A 21,198-nucleotide genomic window follows, 5' to 3' on the forward strand; every position below is an offset into this window, starting at 1 on the left:
ATGAAGCATCTACCAGTCTTGCCTGTATTTTCATATTAACAAGGATCTTAAGAGCCAAGAGAACAAGAGTATCCTCCTCTGGATTGCTATACCAGACCCACATCCCCTCCCTAGCATCTTCTCTAAGGGGAATAATTCACTCAGGATCCACCTACTGTACCTGGGATCTCATTACAACTCTAATAAGGATTAGTGCCACATTACATCACCGGGATACCCATGTACACGAAGTGATACAAATACATAGGTATAGACTGTTTAATTAAGAGCTTGTTCAAACAACCAACAGAGCACGAGCAGAGTGAAGTTGCCTTTGGGTGGAATACGGCCAGCACACTCATTCGTGCAATGAACAGGGTTACTGGTGTGAAACGTGGTTAAGCTCCAACGCCATAGACCTGTGGTGGAGGTCGTGGGCATCCCCATAACACTGCTGGTTTCTCCACACATCATAAGCCAGGAAAAACAAAACCCAGATACAATGACATGAACTTTCAAATGAAAGCCAATACAGAATAGGTATTTAAAATCTACTCTGAACAGTTATATCCCCTCTTCTAAATATATTCTCTTGGGAGGTTTTTAATTTAAAATTGTACAGAACATACTTAATACCATGAGGATACCATATTTAATACCATTAGAAGTATTAGAAGTGTATTCAAATGACCCACAGTATTTTTTTCTTCTTAGCAGTGACCTGAACTGTGTCCAAGCTCTACTCATTTCAGATTGGGTTTGATGCCAAAGTTACTAGAGACCAAACTTCCTCACTTCTGATCCTTCAGCCAGCAGGAAGGATGAATTATTTAACAACAAAAATCAGAGCAGACTGCTGTAACATGTATCTCTGATCACCTCAAGTCATCACCACCAACTCTTCTGGCAGCCCAGAACCACAGAGGAAGAGAGACCCTGTGGGTATTATTCCCTTCTCTGAGGAACAACTCTGACACAAGGACAGAAGTCAACCCTACCTGAGCTATCAGGATGCCCCTGCTCCTCCCAAAGCTCCCCGATCAACAAGAACCCCCAGTTCTGCCAATGGTACCACTGCTCTGTGCAAGTACAGGCAGTGTTGGCATCTGCTAAGCTCCTGTCGGATATAAAGCTAAACAGAAGAATGCAGATTTCCCCACTTCAATTAAAATCATAGTTTATATCTGAGTGGAATTTAATACAAGTACACCAAGTCCAAGGAGTGCCAGCTTATTCATTTTAATATTTGGCTTCCCTCAAGTCTTCTTTACTTCAGGTTATTACTTCCCAATCAAAACATATACTAATTTTCAGATCAGGAATTAACTGTCAGATGTGCTTCCCAAGATCATACATTGCAGTCCACCAAGGAACCCAATGAACGCAAAGCATGTGGGTAGCCTTGAACGCAGAACACTTCAGGAGCGAGTACCTCAGCAATAAAGGACAAGACAACTAAGGCCAAGACACAAAGCAGGGAGGAAAAAGAAGTTTGCCTGATCTGGACTGGCGGACTGGCACACAAAATGAGCACAAAACCAAGTCAGATGAGCGTAGTGGGGTTTGTTGGCTTGGTCTCACTGCAGCCCTGTGAGAGCCCCAGCACGGCAACACATGGGAATGAACTGCAAGGAACAGCAACCAACGAAGCACAAACGTTTCCAACTTTCTCAAGCAAAGCTCAGCTAAAAGCAGGTTGGGAAATGATGATACACACCAAAGCTCCAGCAGCTGAACCATAAAACGATGCACGTGCCTCCAGGCTGCCTTCTTACACTCACAGTCACTGTATCAACACTTCACCGTTCCAATCATCAATGCGCTGATCTTACTTCGTGGTGAATCCCATCCCTCACACTTGCTAGGTTTACGAGGAGTTAACCTACAGCATTGTAAGAAACTGCTTAATGTTCTATTTGCTGCTGTCTTGGTTCAATCCTCACACTTGACAATAAGAGGAAAAAAAAAGCATAATGTGACTAAGCTAAAATGCTAGAAAAAAAAAAAATTCCTTGAATTCCCCTTCACTAGAAAGAACACCAGCCTTCTGGATGCTCAGAGCTACAAACTACAAAACGAAATCTCGCTCGCTGCTCTTCTCACCCCTGCTGTAACCCCAGGCTGTGAGAGCCTGCGCACATGGCTGATCCAAGTGCCTCGTACACCCCAAAACCGACAGCACAGGGTTGGGGTGGTAGGAGCTCAGCTGCCCCCACACCCTCACCAGCCACCCACCAACCACCTCAGCCCTAAGGCTGACCCTACGACCAGAAGAAGAGGTACATTAAATAAATGACACCCCTTGTAAGTATATGGAGGAGACAAAGTCATTCTCGCTTAAGGAACAGTTGGGTCAGAAAGACATCTAATTAATTAAATGTTGTATAATTATCATAGAATCATAGAATCATCCAGGTTGGAAGAGACCCTTGGGATCATCGAGTCCAACCATCTACCCTACACTACAAAGTTCTTCCCTATATCATATCCCCCAACACCACATCTAAACTTCTCTTAAACACATCCAGGGATGGTGACTCAACCCCCTCCCTGGGCAGCCTCTTCCAGTGTCTGACCACTCTTTCTGTGAAAAATTCCTTCCTAATGTTCAGTCTAAACCTACCCTGTTGGAGCTTGAAGCCATTCCCTCTCGTTCTGTCATTAATTACCTGTGCGAAGAGACCAGCACCAACCTCTCTACAGTGTCCTTTCAAGTAGTTGTAGAGAGTGATGAGGTCTCCCCTCAGCCTCCTCTTCCTCAAACTGAACAGTCCCAGCTCCTTCAACCGCTCTTCATATGATTTGTTTTCCAGGCCCTTCACCCTCCTCTGCACTCGCTCCAGCACCTCGATATCTCTCTTGTATTGAGGTGCCCAAAACTGGATACAGTACTCGAGGTGTGGCCTCACCAGTGCTGAGTACAGGGGGACAATCACCTCCCTACTTCTGCTGGTCACGCTATTTCTAATACAAGCCAGGATGCCGCTGGCTTTCTTGGCCACCTGGGCACACTGCTGGCTCATATTCAGCTGCTTGTCAATTAGAACCCCCGGGTCCTTTTCTTCCAGGCAGCTCCAGCCACACTTCCCCAAGCCTGTAGCGCTGCGTGGGGTTATTGTGGCCCAAGTGCAGAACCTGGCACTTGCCCTTGTTGAAACTCATGCCATTGATTTTGGCCCAATGATCCAATCTATCTAGGTCTCTCTGTAGAGCCTCCCTATCCTCCTGGGAATACTTCCTCCATTTCATACTTGTGCAGCAGGAACAGAAGTGAGACACCAACCCGCAATATTTTTATTAATTTGTAAAATGCTATAAAACATAAAGTAACGATAATTCAATTATGTACTGAGCACTGTCAGTGCCTTTGGATCTCTGTTTTGAGTATCTACCTAATAAAAGGACAGAATCCGCAACATAAAGGCATGCCCTTACTCTGAACAAACCAAGGCAGTTCCCTATTCTCCTACAGCCACCTAAAGCACTGGACGATGCCACATCAGCCTGGGCCTTTCCCGAGATGACCCTTCCTTAGGGACAGCACCTCCAAAGAAAGCAAGGAATAGCAAACACGAGCGAACACCACGAAACGACAAAAGGAAGAGAGAAATTAGACTCCCTGCTAAATCCAACCTTTTTGAAAAGCTCAAGACTAGGATTTTGTTCCTGAGAGTTTTTAAACTGGTACGTGCCATACTGACACCTCTTAAAGGCCCCCATAATTATTTTCCCCCAACCTGAAAAAACAGACAGCAAAACCAACCTAGCAATCTTCAGTAAGCTCTGATGTTGGTGTTTCTACAGTGATCAGGAGGAGATCACCAGGACTGTGGCTAACGGTAGCAATTCAGGTTTTAACTTGCCAGTGCTGGGATCTGAAATATTAAGAGAAACATCTGCCCTCCACGGCCAAGGCGGTCGGTGTCATCGGGCAACAACCTAATCAATCCAAAACCAGAAGGCAACCATCCCTGAAATCATTGTAACATGGCATGGTCAGAAAACCCAACAACTCCGAGTCTCCGCAAGTGAAGAACCGCACGGATAATGCCAAGCCTCCCGTAATTACAAGAGCACCTGTTCATTAGCAGCTGTAAAGCAGGCTCTCCTATCTCTTTATACTCCCTAAAATTGGTGTCCACCTGCAGATGCCCACCTGCTTGTCGCTTCCCGTGTGGAGGGCACGGGCAGCACACACCAGCACCACCATGACCACCACCACCATCATCAGCACCACCATCACCACCACGAGCACCACCATCACCACCACCACCCCCTGGTGAGACCCCGGCGGCGGGAAGAGGGAGCACCGCCCGCAGCCGGCCCGGGCGGCGCCGCCAGGCCTCATTAGGGAGGAGGAGGAGGAGGAGGACACCCCACACACCCCTTTTCCCGCCCAGCCAGGCCCGGCGGCCCCGGCTCAGGCTGCGGAGGGTCCCCTCAGGAGCAGCTCCGCCGGAGCGGGGCCCGGTTTCACCCCGCCGTGCCCGTCCCCCGCCGCTCCTCCTCAGCGCCGCGCTCCCCTCAGCCCGGGCCGGCAGAGGGAAAGCCCCTCATCCTCAGCGCCGGGCAGGGAAGGGCGCGGCCGCCGCCTTCAGCCCCCTTCCCGGGGAAGCCGCCCCCGCCCCGGGCGCCGCCCGCACTCACCCTCCGTCGCCATGGCCGCGGCGGCGGCTGCCCGGCCTCCCGCCCCTCGCTACCCGATGGCGGCGGAGCCCGGCGGGGAGGCGGCCCGGGCCGCCGCCAGCGAGGAGGGGGGCGCGCTGACCCGCCCGGCGCCTCCCCGCCTCGGAGTGGGGAGGGTCGGGGGGGAGCCGGGGCTGCGGGGAGGAGCGGCGCTGCCGTCTGCCCGCGGCGGGGCAGCGCCGGGAGCTGGGGAGGGAGCGCTGCCCGGGGGTTGGGGGCTCCTGCTGGAGAGCAGCTCCGAGGAGAAAGACCTGGGAGTCCTGGTGGACAACAGGATGACCATGAGCCAGCAATGTGCCCTTGTGGCCAAGGCGGCCAATGGCATCCTGGGGTGCATCAAGAAGAGTGTGACCAGCAGGTCGAGAGAGGTCATCCTCCCCCTCTGATCTGCCCTGGGGAGGCCCCATCTGGAGCACTGGGTCCAGTTCTGGGCTCCCCAGTTCAAGAAGGACAGGGAACTGCTGGAGAGGGTACAGCAGAGGGCTACAAAGATGATGAGGGGCCTGGAGCATCTCTCTTATGAGGAGAGGCTGAGGGACTTGGGGCTTTTAGTCTGGAGAAGAGAAGGCTGAGGGGGGATCTGATCAACACCTATAAATACTTAAAGGGAGGGCGTCAGGAGGATGGGGCCGGTCTTTTTTCAGAGGTGCCCAGTGACAGGACAAGAGGAAATGGGCACAAACTTGAATCTAAGAAGTTCCATCTAAACATGAGAAGGAATTTCTTTCCTGTGAGGGTGGCAGAGCCCTGGAAGAGGCTGCCCAGGGAGGTGGTGGAGTCTCCTTCTCTGGAGACATTCCAAACCCACCTGGACACGTTCCTGTGCAACCTGCTCTGGGTGGACCTGCTTTGGCAGGGGGTTGGACTAGATGATCTCCAGAGGTCCCTTCCAACCCCATATCATTCTGTGATTCTGTAAGGCATGAAAGGCAGCTGCACCCGCGGGCCCAGGGGAGGTTGTGCACGGCCCGGGTGGGAGCCCGAAATTTCGTGGAAAAATCCAACTCGGGGGATTAAGTGGCTTCATGCCACCTTCCAGTATGTTGTGCCGTCTCTTCTCCCAAGTCCTCAGGGCTGTTCTGAAATACTACCACTGCATACAGTCGGCAGTTCTAAGTCTATACTTAACTATTACTTCCATTTTACATCTACATAATTTATAAACAAATTAACACTTGTTTTCATAATATGGGAGGCATCACACTCACAGGCTCTCGTACTGTTGGAGAACTTCAACCACCCCCACATCTGCTGGAAAAGTAGCATGACGAGGTGTAGGCAATCCAGGAGATTCCTGGAGTGCATCAAAGATAACTTCTTAAGCCAGGTGCTAGACAGCCCCACCAGCGGGGACCTGATACTGGACCTGATGGTCACCAACGCATGACTGGAGGCAGCCTGGGCTGCAGTGATCACACACTGGCGGAGTTTACAGTCCTGAGAGATACGGTCAGGCAAAGAGTAAAGCCATGCTGATGTGCAAATCATTTTCAGAAGCGTGTTCAGGAAGACTCAGGTCACTGAATATCAAAAATCCTGAAAAGTTCTCCTACTTGGGTCTTGGGATAGTTCAAAGACACAAGGAGAGGCAAACAAGATGGTCATGTTATGAAAAGTGTCACTGCAGGGAACAGTATTAAAAGTATTCCTTAAACATATTAAAATAAACTCATTCCATATATATTGAATAATTATTTAGCTGAAAATAGCCTGTTAAGAAAATGAAAAATAAGTTTTTGCAGCTGTGTTTAATCTTTAGTTTCCTCAAGAAAGACACCTGCAAGTTGGAGGGGAATAGAAAAAAAGAAATAATTTTCAAGTTTCCTCTTCAAGGGAAGAGCCCAACACCATGCAGCTGGAAGACCTCGCTTAACCTCACTGCTTAGAAACAGAGGTGCTGTGAAGTTCATCGTTAAGCAACTTCCCAAGTGAAGAAACTCTTACTGTGTCTACAGCTTCACATTCTTCACGTATCTCCTACAAAGCACTCTCCCTCTTCATCTATTACCTTTCTTAGCCATCCAGGGGTTTACCAAGAAGAGAGTCAAGTAGTCCACTGCACCTTATCTCCAAATTTAGCCAAATTGCTCCCCTATTGCACCTACACTGCTGTCCATCCCCTCCAATGTGATGACACCAGAAAGCTGCTTTGTCAGCTGCGTGCCAACACCAGCAGCTGGCAGCGACCAACCTGACAGATGCAGCATTAGCAACAGGATCCTAACTGCATTGAGATGAGCAGACAATTTTTACCAAAAAAAGTCTGGTTTTCTTCAAGAGGTCTCTTTGTCTCTTGCATCTGCTCATCAAAAATTAGGAGTAGGAAGGCATAGAGTTTGTGCTGGTAACAGAATATTCAATTGTTCGGTTTACTACACAGTAAGGTTTTGGCTTTATTACAGGGTTTCCTCTTTTTCCATTACCAAGGTTCTGAGCACAATACTGGGACTTCCTAGTTTTTCCAGTGTCCAACCTGTTTATCATTCAGGCCCATTCCTTCTTACCATTCAGGTCCATTTTATATTCAGATCAGTTATCAGTTATCCATCAGTTAAATGGAATCACTATTCCATTTAGTGTTTCTTCTTCTAGATAAAGGCATTTCAATTCCTTTGGCCTTTGAGAGTCATTCTACCAAACAAATTCTCTCAGTTTAAGCCCCTTTTATAATCAAAATCTTTCCAATTTCTATTTTATATTTCTTCTTGTAAGAGAGGACACATCCTTTGGCCTTTCTTGATAGCACAGCTATGATCAACTGGAGAAAATACCAAGGAGAATAACTACCCACATTCTTCTTGAACTGTCGTGCTCAGAAGGGGGTATTTAAGGCTCTACCCTTGCAGGGCTGAATGGTGACACCAATTCTAGTGCTTGTTATTGTTTAGAGAAAATACCCCAGCTTAGGATTCTCAGTCTGTTGGCTTTTTCTGCCGTACTGTTGACTAGCAGTAATTTTCCCACTCCACACCTGTACTCAGTAATAAGCTTCACGTTTATTTCCACACCCACCTCTTCCACATCCCCTCTCCAATTTATAATCATAGAATCATAGAATGGTTGGGGTTGGAAGGGACCTTAAAGATCATCGAGTTCCAACCCCCTGCACTGGGCAGGGACACCTCCCACCAGGCCAGGTTGCTCAAAGCCCCATCCAGCCTGGTCTTGAACACTTCCAGTATTCCTGATTTTCCTCCCTGACATCCCCAGCACACTCAGATCCTGACTGAACACCAACACTCTTCACTCAGTTCCCACGAGGGCCTCAGTTTTGCCTTAAAATACACCACCACTCTGACACGAAGCGTCCCGCGAGCAGGCTGGGTGTTGCCGCTGGATGATCCCAGGCCCTTTTCTACTCCTGATTTATCAGGACACTTTAATAGGAAAACTTCCCAAGAGAGATTTGGTTAATCCTAGCCAGTTCTGCACATTAATTTCTCCGCGTGTTAATAGCTGCAGAACTTGTACCAAAAATAGTAAGCTCTGCACTGATAATTTTACAATAAAAGGGGGAAGAAAGAGCATTCAGAATTTAGCAATCCTCACAGCAGAGTTCAACACTAACACACCAACGCTAGGGATAACACCACTTTTCACACCCTGCTTTCAGCCTTCTACCTCCACTCTATTTTCTAAAGCATTTAGAAAGGAGATTTACTGAGACTAATAATAATTTACTGAGACTAATAATAATGAGACTAATAATGATCACTTTGAATTCTAGTCCTGTCCTTGTACAGCTTAGGGTCATCCGGTGAATTAATAAGTACACTTGATGCTTCTTCATTTGAATATCCACTGATACCAGATCTGCTGGAGACAGAGTACAGCACAAGTACTGTAAAAGGCTTATCGCCAAGTTCATTTCCCACACCTGTGGGATCAAACCATGATAAACATTGCTGAAATTGCACACTAGAAAACAGAGCAAGTAAACTGTGAGAAATAATTTATTGTACCCATTTTAAAGTCAGTAACCTTAATTTTATGTTCAAAGATAATTGATTCCAAACATGTCTCATACAGGCAAATATTTTGTGAGCTGCTCTTTCAACAGTCTCAGCTAAAAACATCGTTGCAGATCAACATGAGTTCCAAGTGATAACTCACATTGTACAAACTAAACACAACAAGCAAACATCATCTCTTTCTATCTCAAACAGGGCACAGCAACTTTGTCTCCCACAAGAAGCTTTCACTAGGTGAATAAAGGCATCAAGTGCTGTACCGTAAGACAGCTATGGTATACCAGTCACTACCAGTATTCCAGCATCACCTGTAGTTCTGGTCCCAGACACTTCTTCTTGTAGGTTCAAAGGCATCCAAAACAAGCACTTTGTGTTACCTCTGACATTTACATTTTGTCATTAAATTCATATTAGTGCTTCTCCGACTGAACCCTCTAACATCTTCTTTTCCTCTTGGGGAGAGATACTTCTGAAAGGAAATAAAGAGATTTTTCTGCCAAGCTTTTCAATCTATCTTCCCTTATGGGAATGATTAACGTAGAATTAATTCTGCCCAGCAAAAGAAATGAATTAGATGAGCTCATGAGATGCCCTCCCAATCCCTCTCCCCGTGGTTTTAAATATGAAAGAAAAAAAATAAAAAAATAAAATCTTTCCACACTCTATAGCACACTAGCATTCAATACCAACTAAAATTCTATTGATGAGCAAAATACTGTACTGCAAAACTTATTCAGTCTTGAGAGCTTTCTACTCCTCATGAACACCTTTAAGATTTCATTATGAATTTGAAAAATGGAATACTCAAAAAATTAAGCGCAGAATACCTGAAGAGATTGCTTATGGGTATTTTCAATGCTTCAGAATTTGCTGAACAATTCTGAGAAATGAAGAATGTTCCTGATTTAGAAAGAAACTTTTTGTCCACAACAACTCGAAGGGAAAATAAGTAAATAAAGTACAATATTAAATGCACCATTGGGCTTCCAATCTGATGATCTAAAAATTGAATGAATTCACATTGTCTACAACAAAGGTTATCAGAGAATGTAATCTCATTTCAGTACAAGATGCTCTTTTGCTTTTAAAAAGAGCAAATATGTGCTACCTCACTATAAATGTATTTTAATAGTTATTATGCTCCCTTGTATGAAATATCCTTCCATTACATACAGTTTTGAATAGTAAATTAACTCCAAAAGATATACTCCTCACACTCATCTATGTCATTAAAGCTTTCCAGAAGTTGTACTTAACCCCTTGCTATCCCTTTAAGCAATCTAATTACATCCTACTCTTTCAGGTTAAGAACCAGCACCTCTGGTCTATCAAGTCTGCCTTTTGCTACGTAAGCAAGGCCCATCAATCTTAGACCAGCTGGAACTGCCAGTGGAAATCACGCCTTTAGCTGGCCAATTCCTCTCCTGGGAACACTACCCCATGTTTGAGGGATGGCAGCAAAGCAGCACGCTGGACTCTTCCTAGAGTGCAGCTAAATAAGGTACCTCCACAGGATGCAATTTTCTTTGTACAGTGTCTGTTCCATGGTGCGTATGTTCTCCTCAAAGGATACAGAAAATAGACCCTAAAGCTTCTGAGTTGCAGAGCAGTTCAAAATCATCTAATATCTCAATTTGTACTATATGCATTTGATGCTTCTGTAGAGCAACTCCACCAATCAGCTTTGAGAAACCTGCTTTACCATTGCTTCCACCTAAAAATTACATTACTTCCAGTAACATGAGCGATAGCAAAGTCATCCACTCTTCTGCCGCGGTTCCCAGAATCCCACCCCAGCTATGTCAGACAACTTCTAATATAGCAGAGGATGCTGTTACTGGACCCCGATACTGGAACTTAATCCTTGATGCATTGCCCAGCTGAAACGAAGGCTAGGCGGAAAAATTCTATGTCCCTTCACTTCCACAAAGTTGAAGGCAGCAAGGGATATTCTAACCTCAAGCGCAAATTACTAAGTTCCCAGAGCTACTAGAACAGGTATCTTCTGTATGTGGGAGAATGACTGAAAAATCACTTTTCCCTACACGCTGGAACTCTTCAAGCCAGATTTGTGTTACAGAAGAGTGAGTCTCCTTTGAACTGGACCAATTTTAACTCTGAACACACTATAATGAAATCTACATAGAAAAACCACGACTCTCAGGATTTTGTCACACAGGAGTGTGCTCGTAACGAAGTCTCAGAGCAAAGCTTCAATTTTCATGTAACCATTTACAGGCTAAAAACTAACCTAGCTTCTGCAAGGCAGCAACACATGGTCCAAAACATCAGCTTTAGTTTCAAAAAAATACAGCATAGTAGAGAGCTATTAAAAAAATAAGTCACCAGTTTGTTAGAATTTCAATTCTACCTTCTTCATCTGGGTTCTCTTCTTCTGTGATTACAGGCATCCCAATATGCCGAGTAACAGTTTCCTTTTCCAGTTGCATTTCACCTGCAGATACATTTTTAGGAAAAACTGTCAGCTTTTGTAAGCTTACGTAAGCCTTTGCAACTTTGAAATTAAATCATTGCTTTCAAAGTAAAGTTTATTCAAAACTATTTTTCTGTTCAATTTCATTTAACCTTTAAATGAACTTAAATGGCAGAGCAATTTCTATCAGTTTAAAAGCTAGATATCAGAAAGATGATTTCCTTCAGGAAAGTTATTCCCCATGTTTTTAGAACTGGGATATAAAAAGATCTAAAGAGTGTCTTGGATGACAAAAAAAAAAAAGATGCATAAATAGGGATGTACAAATACCTGGAAAGTACGTGCAAAAAATTGCACCAATCCAGGTGACATAAATGCTATGAAAGTGAAACAACTAACTAACTAAATCACTGGTCAGTTCAGATACGCCAAAGATCAGTAACACCAGATAGGATCTCTCCAACAGAGACCTAAGATAGATAGCTGATCTGCCTTTCCCTCCTCACCTCCTCTTTTGATCTAACAAAGAACCCTCACACCAGGTCTTACATTAAACTCATGTCGAAACTAGTCAGACCTCAAGTTCTGAGACTTGATCCCTTTCAGAAGAGATATGGAAAAGATATTCATTTAGGAGCTTTGGATCAGGTAAGTAATTTTTTTTCCAAAACTCCTCCTCTGAGGCAGAAAGGAGCTCCCAGTCCAGTTTTCTTTTAAAAATGTTCACCGTATCCTCACTTGTTCATTCCTTCTTAAAAGCATTTTCATCCACATTCACCCAGTCATTCTTGTCACTCACAAAATTCTATTCCTCCCACAGGATTCAACGGGAGATTACAGGCACACGCATTTAATGTTCCATAATATTTCTTGTTAGAAGTTTGAAGTCTTTTTATGACTCCATTAAGCAAGGGCCTTCACTGAGTGCATACAGGGGCACCCCAATGCTTCTTATATCTTTATAAATAACCCAGAACTGTATGAAATACAAGCAGTAAAAACTATTTCCTTCCAGGGTGCATTTTCCAGTTAAGAAAAAAGATCCCAGAGACTGGACTTAAGAACTCTGTACCTGCTTTCAAAAAAAAAAAAAAAAAGGTTTGCTCCTTAAAATTGTTTTTATTCCTAGCTGAAATGTCCATTATCAGGAAAAATAAAATAGAATTACAGAACAGAACCAGAAAAAACAAGTCACAGGAGTAAAAAAAAAAATCTTGTCAAGAAAGTAAAAGTTAAGTCTAGCTATAAGCTAAACAAATCTTACCCTATCAGAATATAATAATTGCAATAGTGGGATTAAGAAAACAATTTGAAAAGAGGTCTGAAACTGCATCAGCTGTTGACAAAGTATTTGAATTCACATGAAAATAATAAAAATGTCAGTAATAAAAGAACGAAATAAGTAACAAGTATCAGATGGAGGAGAATGACTGATGGAGGTACCAGCCTTACAAAGCATTGTCATTAAGACATTGATAACATTTTCTTTTCAGAAATATTAGAGGATATTTCTTCAAGAGCCCAGGAATAGAACAGAAACAGGCAAGGTTTACTTTGGATTTCATGGAGATAGCTTCTATTTTTGAAGCTAACTTTTTGGTGGAAATCAGCCTATCTTGTAATTTTGATAGTTAATGCTATCTGACAAAAGACGAAAAAGTTAGACACACATCTTAATCTCTGGTATGTCTGTTATATGGCAATAGGAAAACCTAAGACACTGCCACACAGAACATGCTTTTCCAAGGGCATGATTTTCCAGAGTAAAATTCGCAGGACTGCGTATAAGACTTCAGATTAGCTATAAACTGCATGCTCTCATGTTGCCTTTTTACCTGACCAGACTGTGGAAAACAGAAAGGTTCAATTACGATACTGGTATTACAAAACATCTCTTTATTCTTTTACCTCCGCTAATCAAAACTGAGATTTAACCCAGCTGCCTCAGCTAGCAGAGCAAGGGATAAACTTTTGCAGTCTCCAGATTCACAAATACAATAGAGAAATACCTTTGATTTCCACAGCATCTCTTGTCCTTGCTGGCTGTGGTCTCCTACTGTTTTTTTTACTCTGGCTTGGGGATTTCCCGTAATTTGATCCTGATTCAGAAGATTCTAATTTTACTTGACGATGTCTTCTGGATTTGGAAGCCTAGACCCAAAACATACACAGGAATGATGCAAGAAAGCTAAAATGCTACAGCCACATATTACTGTACGTCACCCAGTACGTCACAAGTCAGCAAGGACCAGAGGCATCAACTTCCTCATACGTCAGGGTGGAGAAAGCAGGGAGAGAGAGAAGGAAGATTCCCACTAGCTACTTACTGTTCTTCAGTTTAACAGGACAATGCCCTTCTATGATTTAATGGATGTGTCGCTTAAAAACCAGGTAATGGAACATTCCTTTATTCTCAAACCACCCTCTGTTGGCATCAACCTGCCCCGCTGTGTGCGAGCAAAAGAACACTTTGAAAACCTGCGGCATCACAAAGCTTCTTTACTATCATATTTTGTTTAGATGCCCAGAAAACATTATCACTGCATACTGACAAGTCTGGAGTCTTGTACATTACAGAACTCTGTTTTATTTAATAATGCATTTTCCAATAAGATATTTTAATAAACAAGGAAAGACGTAACATTTATCATAGGCCTGCTATAAAAAAGAAAAACGAAAAATACTTTTAAGGTAGAAGTTAAGGAAATAATGTTTCCAAGAACTCCCATCTGACTCCCAAGCTCTACTTTTGCAAGCACCTTCAGAGATTCCAATATTTAAGCTTCAAGGAATTTGAGCAATTAAACTCACAAGTATTTTTATTCCATCTGTTTAAAATTCCATCTACTTAAAAAAAAAAAAAAAAGAGTGTAGACATTAAAAGATACCTTGTACATTGAACTCCCCAAGCATAGACCATATCTGCATTGTTCCCATAAATCTAACAAGAATAAGAACTTCAGGTTTCCCTAGTGTTAGGGAAACCAGAACATTGAAAGGCTGAATTGCAGAGTGCAATTTTAACCCATTCCTTCTGGAGCCATCGTTTACATTAAACTGGTATTTATTTTTAAATAAATATCCCTAACTAAATATCCCTATCAGCAAATCTTATACCTACCTCAACAACTGCAGAGTAAGACCTGTATTTGATTCTAGCCAACGCACTTGCTCTTTCAGAACCCTGCAAAGAACCAGAAGATCAGTAAGAAAATGTTTCCATGTTCTATTATAGCAATATTGAAATGTGAAATCAGACAATTACTTCAGCAATATCTCACTACAGCAGTAATTATATAATTAGAGCTATATTAGAATACTGCCAAACTGATACTTTAAAAAAAAAAAAAAAAAAAAGAAGTTTAATTACATTAAAAAGACAGAGCATAATTTTGGTTGCCTTCACTAAGCCCAGGACAAGAAAAATCAAATTTGAACTTTCACATCTTACTCAAATTTGAAATTGAAATGAGCAGGTAAATAAAACATGAGAGAATTTTGTAGCATTAAAAAAAAAAAATCACTATTGCATTTAGTTGAAACTCCAGGAGGAACCGTAAGGGAGTTTGGCCAAGAAAATACAGCTATTTCCCCTCCTTATGTGAAAGAGACCATGGCTTTTTATTGCAAACATCCAAGAGCTATCACGGCTTAACCAAAACCAATGCAATTTAAAACAAAAAAAAAATTCCTCAACCAACCCAACCCAACCAGCTATTCCAGGAACTTACTTTGACACTATTATCACGTTTTGACATACACTGTTTAGCCTGTAATCTGAAGTCAAAAAACTAACAGATTTTGCCTGCATAATGTAGCAAACTTGTTCGTTTTTCTTACCTCTGATTCTAGTAAAGCCTGTTCTTCCTTTTTGCTTGATACTTCATCAGTTTCTTTAGCATTTTGGAATAATTTCTGAAAAAAGACCCACAAAATATTTTTTAAGTGTCTGTCACACACAAGGCAGCTAAAATCCAAGAATTGTGAAAAACAAAACAAGTATTCACACATGTGCCCATTTTGTTTATCAGTCTTACACTATGGCCTTTCCTTGATCCAAGGATAAGCGTTACAGAGGTATTTCCTATGATCGTTCTAATACATAGAACCATAGAATAGTTTGGGTTGGAAGAGAGCTTTAAAGGCCATCTAGTCCAAACCCCCCTGCAGTGAGCAGGGACATCTTCAACTAGATCACGTTGCTCAGAGCCCTGTCCAGCCTGGCCTTGAATGCTTCCAAGTATGGGGCATCTACCACCTCTCTGGGCAACCTCTTCCAGTGTTTCACCACACACAGCGTAAAAAAATCCTTCCTTATATTTGGTCTGAATCTACCCTCCTTTAGTTTAAAACTATGACTCCTTGCTATCACAATGGGCCCTGCTAAAAAGTTTGCCCCCATCTTTCTTATAAGCCCCCTTTATGTACTGGATGGCTGCTATAAGGCATCCTTGAAGCCTTCTCTTCTCCAAGCTGAACAACCCCAACTCTCTCAGCCTGTTCTCATAGGAGAGGTGCTCCAGCCCTCTGAGCATTGTTGTGGCCTCCTCTGGACCTGCTCCAACAGGTCCATGTCTTTGCTGTGCTGAGGACTCCAGAGCTGGACACAGGACTCCAGGTGGGGTATCACCAGAGCAGAGTAGAGGGGCAGAATCACCTCCCTTGCCCTGCTGGCCATGCTTTTATTGATGCAGCCCAGGATGCGGTTGGCCTTCTGTGCTGTAAGCGCACATTGTTGGCTCATGTCCAGCTTTTCACCCACCAAGGAGGGTGGAAGACCCTCAAGTCCTTCTCCTCAAGGCTGCTCTCAATCCCTTCATCCCCCAGCCTGTATTGATACCAGGGGCTGCCCTGCCCCAGGTGCCAGACCCTGCACTTGGCCTTGTTGAACCTCATGAGGTTCACAAGTGCCCATTTCTTGAGCCTGTCCAGGTCCCTCTGAATGGCATCCTGTCCCTCAGGCATGTCAACCGCACCACTCAGCTTGGTGTCATCGGCAAACTTGCTGAGGGTGCACTCGATCCCACTGTCTATGTTACTGATGAAGACACTGAACAGTACTGGACCCAATACGGACTGCTGAGGGACACCACTCATCACTGATCTCCACCTGGACATTGAGCCGTTGACCACTACCCTCCATCTGGATATGCCCATGTGGATACTGCCCATAAATTACACCTTCCAGGGCTTACCTCCCAGCAATCACTTATGCTATCACAGAGGCAGTAAAACATACAAGTCCATGTCCTTCTGCCCATATCATATCTCTGCCTAGGGTTTTACTCATCCCATGTCTTCAGCGTTACAGTTCCTTCTACTTACGCCTGAGATTCATGAAGTATGCACAGAGGTAACTACACTAAGACAGTTCTTACACATTCACACAATCTGCTAAATTGCCACAGTGTAATGGCTGGTATTACCTACCATTCTATTCTGTTGCCATTCCTGATGTTCCAAAGTTATGTCTTTAAGAGTAATTACAAATTCATCTTTTATCAAGCTCAGGGCCTTGTCTGGCTGGGATTTGTCAGCTGAAATGACACACTTCATTTTCTGATAGTGATCATGAATATTCATCAGTTCCTAAAATAACAAAACAGACTCTTTTCAGCGAAAAAAAAGATTCCAGCCGTAAAGCAATATTAGTGCTCAGTGAGCAAAACCAGGGTTATACAAACCATTCCGAGGAGATCATTGAACTAGCAGGAGTGTTAGAAACAGATTCTGTTTGTTTCAGAACAGTTTTAGGGATCCTAGCAATACTGCTACCTAGCATTGTGCAACCAGTCCACCAAAAAGCAAAAGAAAAAAAAAAAAAGAAGAAAAAAAAAAAAAAAAGAAAAGAAAAAGCAAAAGAAGAAACAGTATCATTCATTCTTTAAACTGAGAAGGAAGTCCCAGTGATAATCAGGATCAGTGTTGAGGTTTCATTCTGATATGGTGGCCTATTTTCATCTCTTTGGAGGAAGAATTGTAATTCCTCCTTTAGGGGAAGGTCTTCTCACCCTGTCATTTCACAGATTGCTGATTTTTGTACCTTTGTAGACAACCTTACTGATGATGCATATTTGCTAGCAGCAACTAGAAAAACCTGTAAACAAAGATCTATTACTGAGTCATAATGAACAATGAAAGAACCTATACCTGGCTTCAATGATTCCAGTATTTTATAAAATGTATTACATATTAAACAAAACCAAGCTTTAGAAGGAGAAATAAGGGTTAGAGAAGGCTATAAACCTGCAGGTCAAGTCATATTACCACAAGTGCCAAGCCTCCAGCTGCAACCTGCAGACACATCAAAACTAACATGCTTCCCCCAACCTGCCATTTTCCATTTTTCTCTGCCTAAGTGACAATTAACCATTTATACCCTTCCCTTTTTACATCTTACTGAGGCAGAACCACAAAACATTAGAGCATATTTCAGTACTGAGAAAAGTACCACAATTCTTCCAAAATAAATGTTGTGTTTCAGAGTGTTCAATTAACTTGCTGGCACAGACTATTACCCTATTCTGGATCCCAGAAGAAGACTTACAAAGGACAAGACTGTGCTAATTAGAGAAGTTATAGCTCTTGGACAACAGAATAAGAAAAAAACCAACCAAACACCACAAAAAACCACAAAGCAAATCCCAGTAATTACTCTGTAGTTTAAAAGTTACTGTACCTCCAGTACATCATTAGTGATGAGGGTGTTTACTCTGTTACTTGGGTCCTTAAATTCTTCTTTAAATTCGTTTTCCTGAACCTTCTTCTTAGTTCTGTAGTTTAGCTAAAGCAAGAGACAATGTTTTGTAATCTAAAAGCAAACTTAAAATGGCACCTCCTCTTCAGAATTCTTACTGCATATCCAACAATCAAGAGATGCTGAAAGGCATAAAACCATCTCATCAACAAAAGCATGCAGCTTCACTGTCAAGTGCTTGGTCAGGATTTTTCAAAAATTATTCCCTAGTCAAAAATTTAATGCAGCACCCAGAGTCATTTCCACAAATGGTAAGACATCTCAAAGCTAATAAGAACATTAGATACCGAAAAAATATTTTCAGGTGATAAGCACACTACATTCAAACATCCTCTAAGCTTTACGTCACACACCTAGCTACATAAAGCAAGACACGTTGTATTTCAACACAGCCTCAAGGCTAAACTAAACATGAGTGCTTTTGAACTGTCAGCCACTGAAACCTGAAGAATATTTATTAAAAATGGTAGGTCACAATGTAGTAACTCACTAGCTTTGGCATTGCTGTGAAATGGAACGCTCTCGCAAGCCGCAGTGCCCTAAAGATGTACGCTGCGTCATAATGCTGGGAGTCTATCAAATCCTGTTGAAATTTCATGATTTCAGGCCAATCCTTGAGTGCGATTCTGATCTGCAACAAAACAGTTGTATATTGTCATATGGACCTGCGCTTCTCAGCAAATAAAAAATGGATTCAGCTGACTACTGTGATCATGTTATAGTACGTGCAGTACTCAAATGTCTAGGGTGTAACGTCACACAATCACAGAACTATAGAAAGGATCCTACTAAAACATTTGTCACTACTATCAAAATTTTATGCAGATAAGCTTATTATATTGTTGTGTTAAATATTCTCACTGCAGTTACTTTCTTTGACAGTGACATGGAACACAAACCCTCTTTGACATTTGAAAAAATTAAGCCTTCACATTCCAGGATGCCTGAAACAACACACACCTAGGAGACTTCCACTGACTAGATGATGACAAAATAATACTCATACCATGATTGGCTGGCAGTGAAATGTTAATGAAAGTACCCCTAACTTCATGCTTTCCTTCCTCTCCCATGTACTCTGCCCACTTCGTTTTCTCTCTACCTAAGTTAGCTGCTTTGATAATTCCTCCCTAACAGTTGCTATGCAGCAGGGGTTTTAAAATTCCTTAAATTCAGCTCCATAAAAGGTATTGACTCCTTTGAAGTTAAGATACGAGATGCAACATCATGGCTGCAGAATACTTGAAACTCACATTTCTTATTTAAAGAATTTGGACTCAACATACATCACATAGTTTCCAAGTAAACCACTTCTACTTGCACTGAGTTTCCAAGTCTTTTGTGCACTGGTCTCCCATCCTAAATGCAGCAAGGAGACTTGTCATTCACACATTCATCCTTTCAACATACTTTCAAATTCCACTTCTTCTGATTAACAGGAACTGGGAATAATTCAGCCAGTCTTCACTCTGTTGAAACCTAAGGACTAATTGGGGCTGTAATGGCATTCACCCTACAGCTGATGAGCACATTCTCTGTTCCCATTTTGAAAGCTAGGCATCTTCATTTTTGACAAGAGAAAAACTTCCTATCTGGCAAACAAGACTTCTGAGACCACAGCTACAATTTAGGAGGCATAAGCAATATTTTAGGCACTGCCATGTAAGTTCTCAAACCCTCAGGTGTTTGAAAGGCTGCCTTTCCCAAAGGGACCATCTGGTTCTAAGTATGTTTAAGAAAGCCCTACCCATTTATAATGGCAAAGTAGACAGAGGTACACCATGTATCTTACATCTAGTATCTCCTGAGAATAAAACCACAAAAACAATTACCTTTTGTTTTGGCTGGCAAAGCTGTGTACTGTAGAGCCCGTACAAAAGGTACAGAGCACCGACTCGAATCTGGAAAGCGTACGGGGGCAAGAAGTACTGCTGTGCCAGTTCTAAAGTCTTCTTTGTGAGCTTATTCCTCTCCAAAGCTCTTATTCTACCACTGAAGTAAACAAAAAGGAAGCACGTTGAAGCAAGTAAATATAAAAGTGCAGGCTTCAGAAAATCCACAATGCAGAAACAAGCTTTAGGTATTTTAAAACATATTATCATAGGGTTCAAGTTCTGCGAAGTCTTCCAAGACAGACAGACCTTAAGCTCTCACACAGTACTGCGTGAAAATCTATTTTAAATTAGACCCAAAGTGAAAAATGCAGTGTCCTACAATCATATTTTTTAATCTCATGAGAATTGCATCAAGCTCCTTGCTATGTCAGTGTTCAAATCACATGCCTTACTAATGCACAAAACGAACTAATAACTGCTTTTCAGTATTACACGGGGACCGATGCTTCACTGCCATTTAGAATCATAGAATCGTCCAGGTTGGTAGGGACCTTTAAGATCATCTAGTCCAACCATCAACCTAACTCTGATAACCATCAACCGAACTCTGAAAACTCTAACTCTGATAACCTAACTCTAGGTTTACCTACAGACCGGCCAGGCAAACCCTCCCCAAAAGCCAGCCTGAAGGGAAACACGGCTCACCGGCACCCCCCTTTTAAGGTCCCCTGTATAACCACGGGGCGGGCTCAGCAGCGGCTTCGGGAGGGGGAAGACGGGCTCCCCGAGGCTGGGCACGGCCAAAGGGGCGCGAACGGGTGGCCGAACTCCCTGCCTTTCCAGCGGGCCAGGCCCCTGAGGAGCCGCCCGGCGGCGGGCGGGCCGGCCAGGACCCCTCACTCACTAGTAGATGGTGTGGAACCGGCGCTCCCGCCACAGCTCAGCGAAGCGCTCGAAGCGGACAGTGTCGGCCTCCTGGAAGGCACCGAGCAGCTCCTCACAGTCCGCCTGCAGCCCCGCCACCGAGCTCATCCCGCCGCCGCCACACCGCGCGCATGCGCAGCCGCTCCACAGCGCCCCCGCGGCGCCTGCGCAGACCCCCGCGCATGCGCAGCCTCCCTTGCCCCGGAGACCCAGCTTGGGCTTCTGCCTGAGGGAGCGGGGTCGTCTCGGTCGTCATCGGCCCGTCGCTGACAGGAGTTCCCTCCGTCCGGCCCGGGGGCGGCTGTTCGCCCTGTTACCTTGGTGTCCCCTCGCCCTGGAGGGCCAGCTGGGTCTTTGGCCGGCCCCGGGTGGCCGTCGGGGAGCAGCCCGAGGGAGGAAAGGGTTTGGGCGGGGAAGAGCGGCCGGCGGGCTCCGCTGGGCAGCCGCCGCCGTACGGCAGCCCCAGGGAGGCTGGAGATGCCGGTGGGGCGTGGGGCTTCGGCGTTCCCCGCCCCTGTTCCCGCAGATGCACACACACACACGCCCCTCCGCTCCCCCCTCTCGGCCGAGCCATCTGGCAGGAGCGGGAGCGGCGGGGTCCGCTGAGAGAAG

General features: G+C 43.9%; 1 protein-coding gene across 1 annotated transcript; it reads right to left on the reverse strand.

Annotated features, from left to right (window-relative positions):
• Positions 1-8,601: 8,601 nt before the first annotated feature.
• On the reverse strand, positions 8,602-20,728 carry SNAPC1 (small nuclear RNA activating complex polypeptide 1). Its single transcript, XM_074149463.1, has 10 exons — positions 20,567-20,728; positions 19,660-19,819; positions 18,318-18,458; positions 17,750-17,854; positions 16,501-16,659; positions 14,911-14,985; positions 14,192-14,254; positions 13,080-13,221; positions 11,008-11,091; positions 8,602-9,105 (listed from the first exon to the last, which is right to left on the reverse strand). Exons 1-10 carry the CDS (start codon positions 20,692-20,694, stop codon positions 9,071-9,073), a joined length of 1,092 nt encoding a protein of 363 aa, XP_074005564.1. The 5' UTR covers positions 20,695-20,728; the 3' UTR covers positions 8,602-9,070.
• Positions 20,729-21,198: the final 470 nt, after the last annotated feature.

Source organism: Numenius arquata, chromosome 6 (assembly GCF_964106895.1).
Source record: "Numenius arquata chromosome 6, bNumArq3.hap1.1, whole genome shotgun sequence".
In the NCBI taxonomy this organism is placed as follows: Eukaryota; Metazoa; Chordata; class Aves; order Charadriiformes; family Scolopacidae; genus Numenius; species Numenius arquata.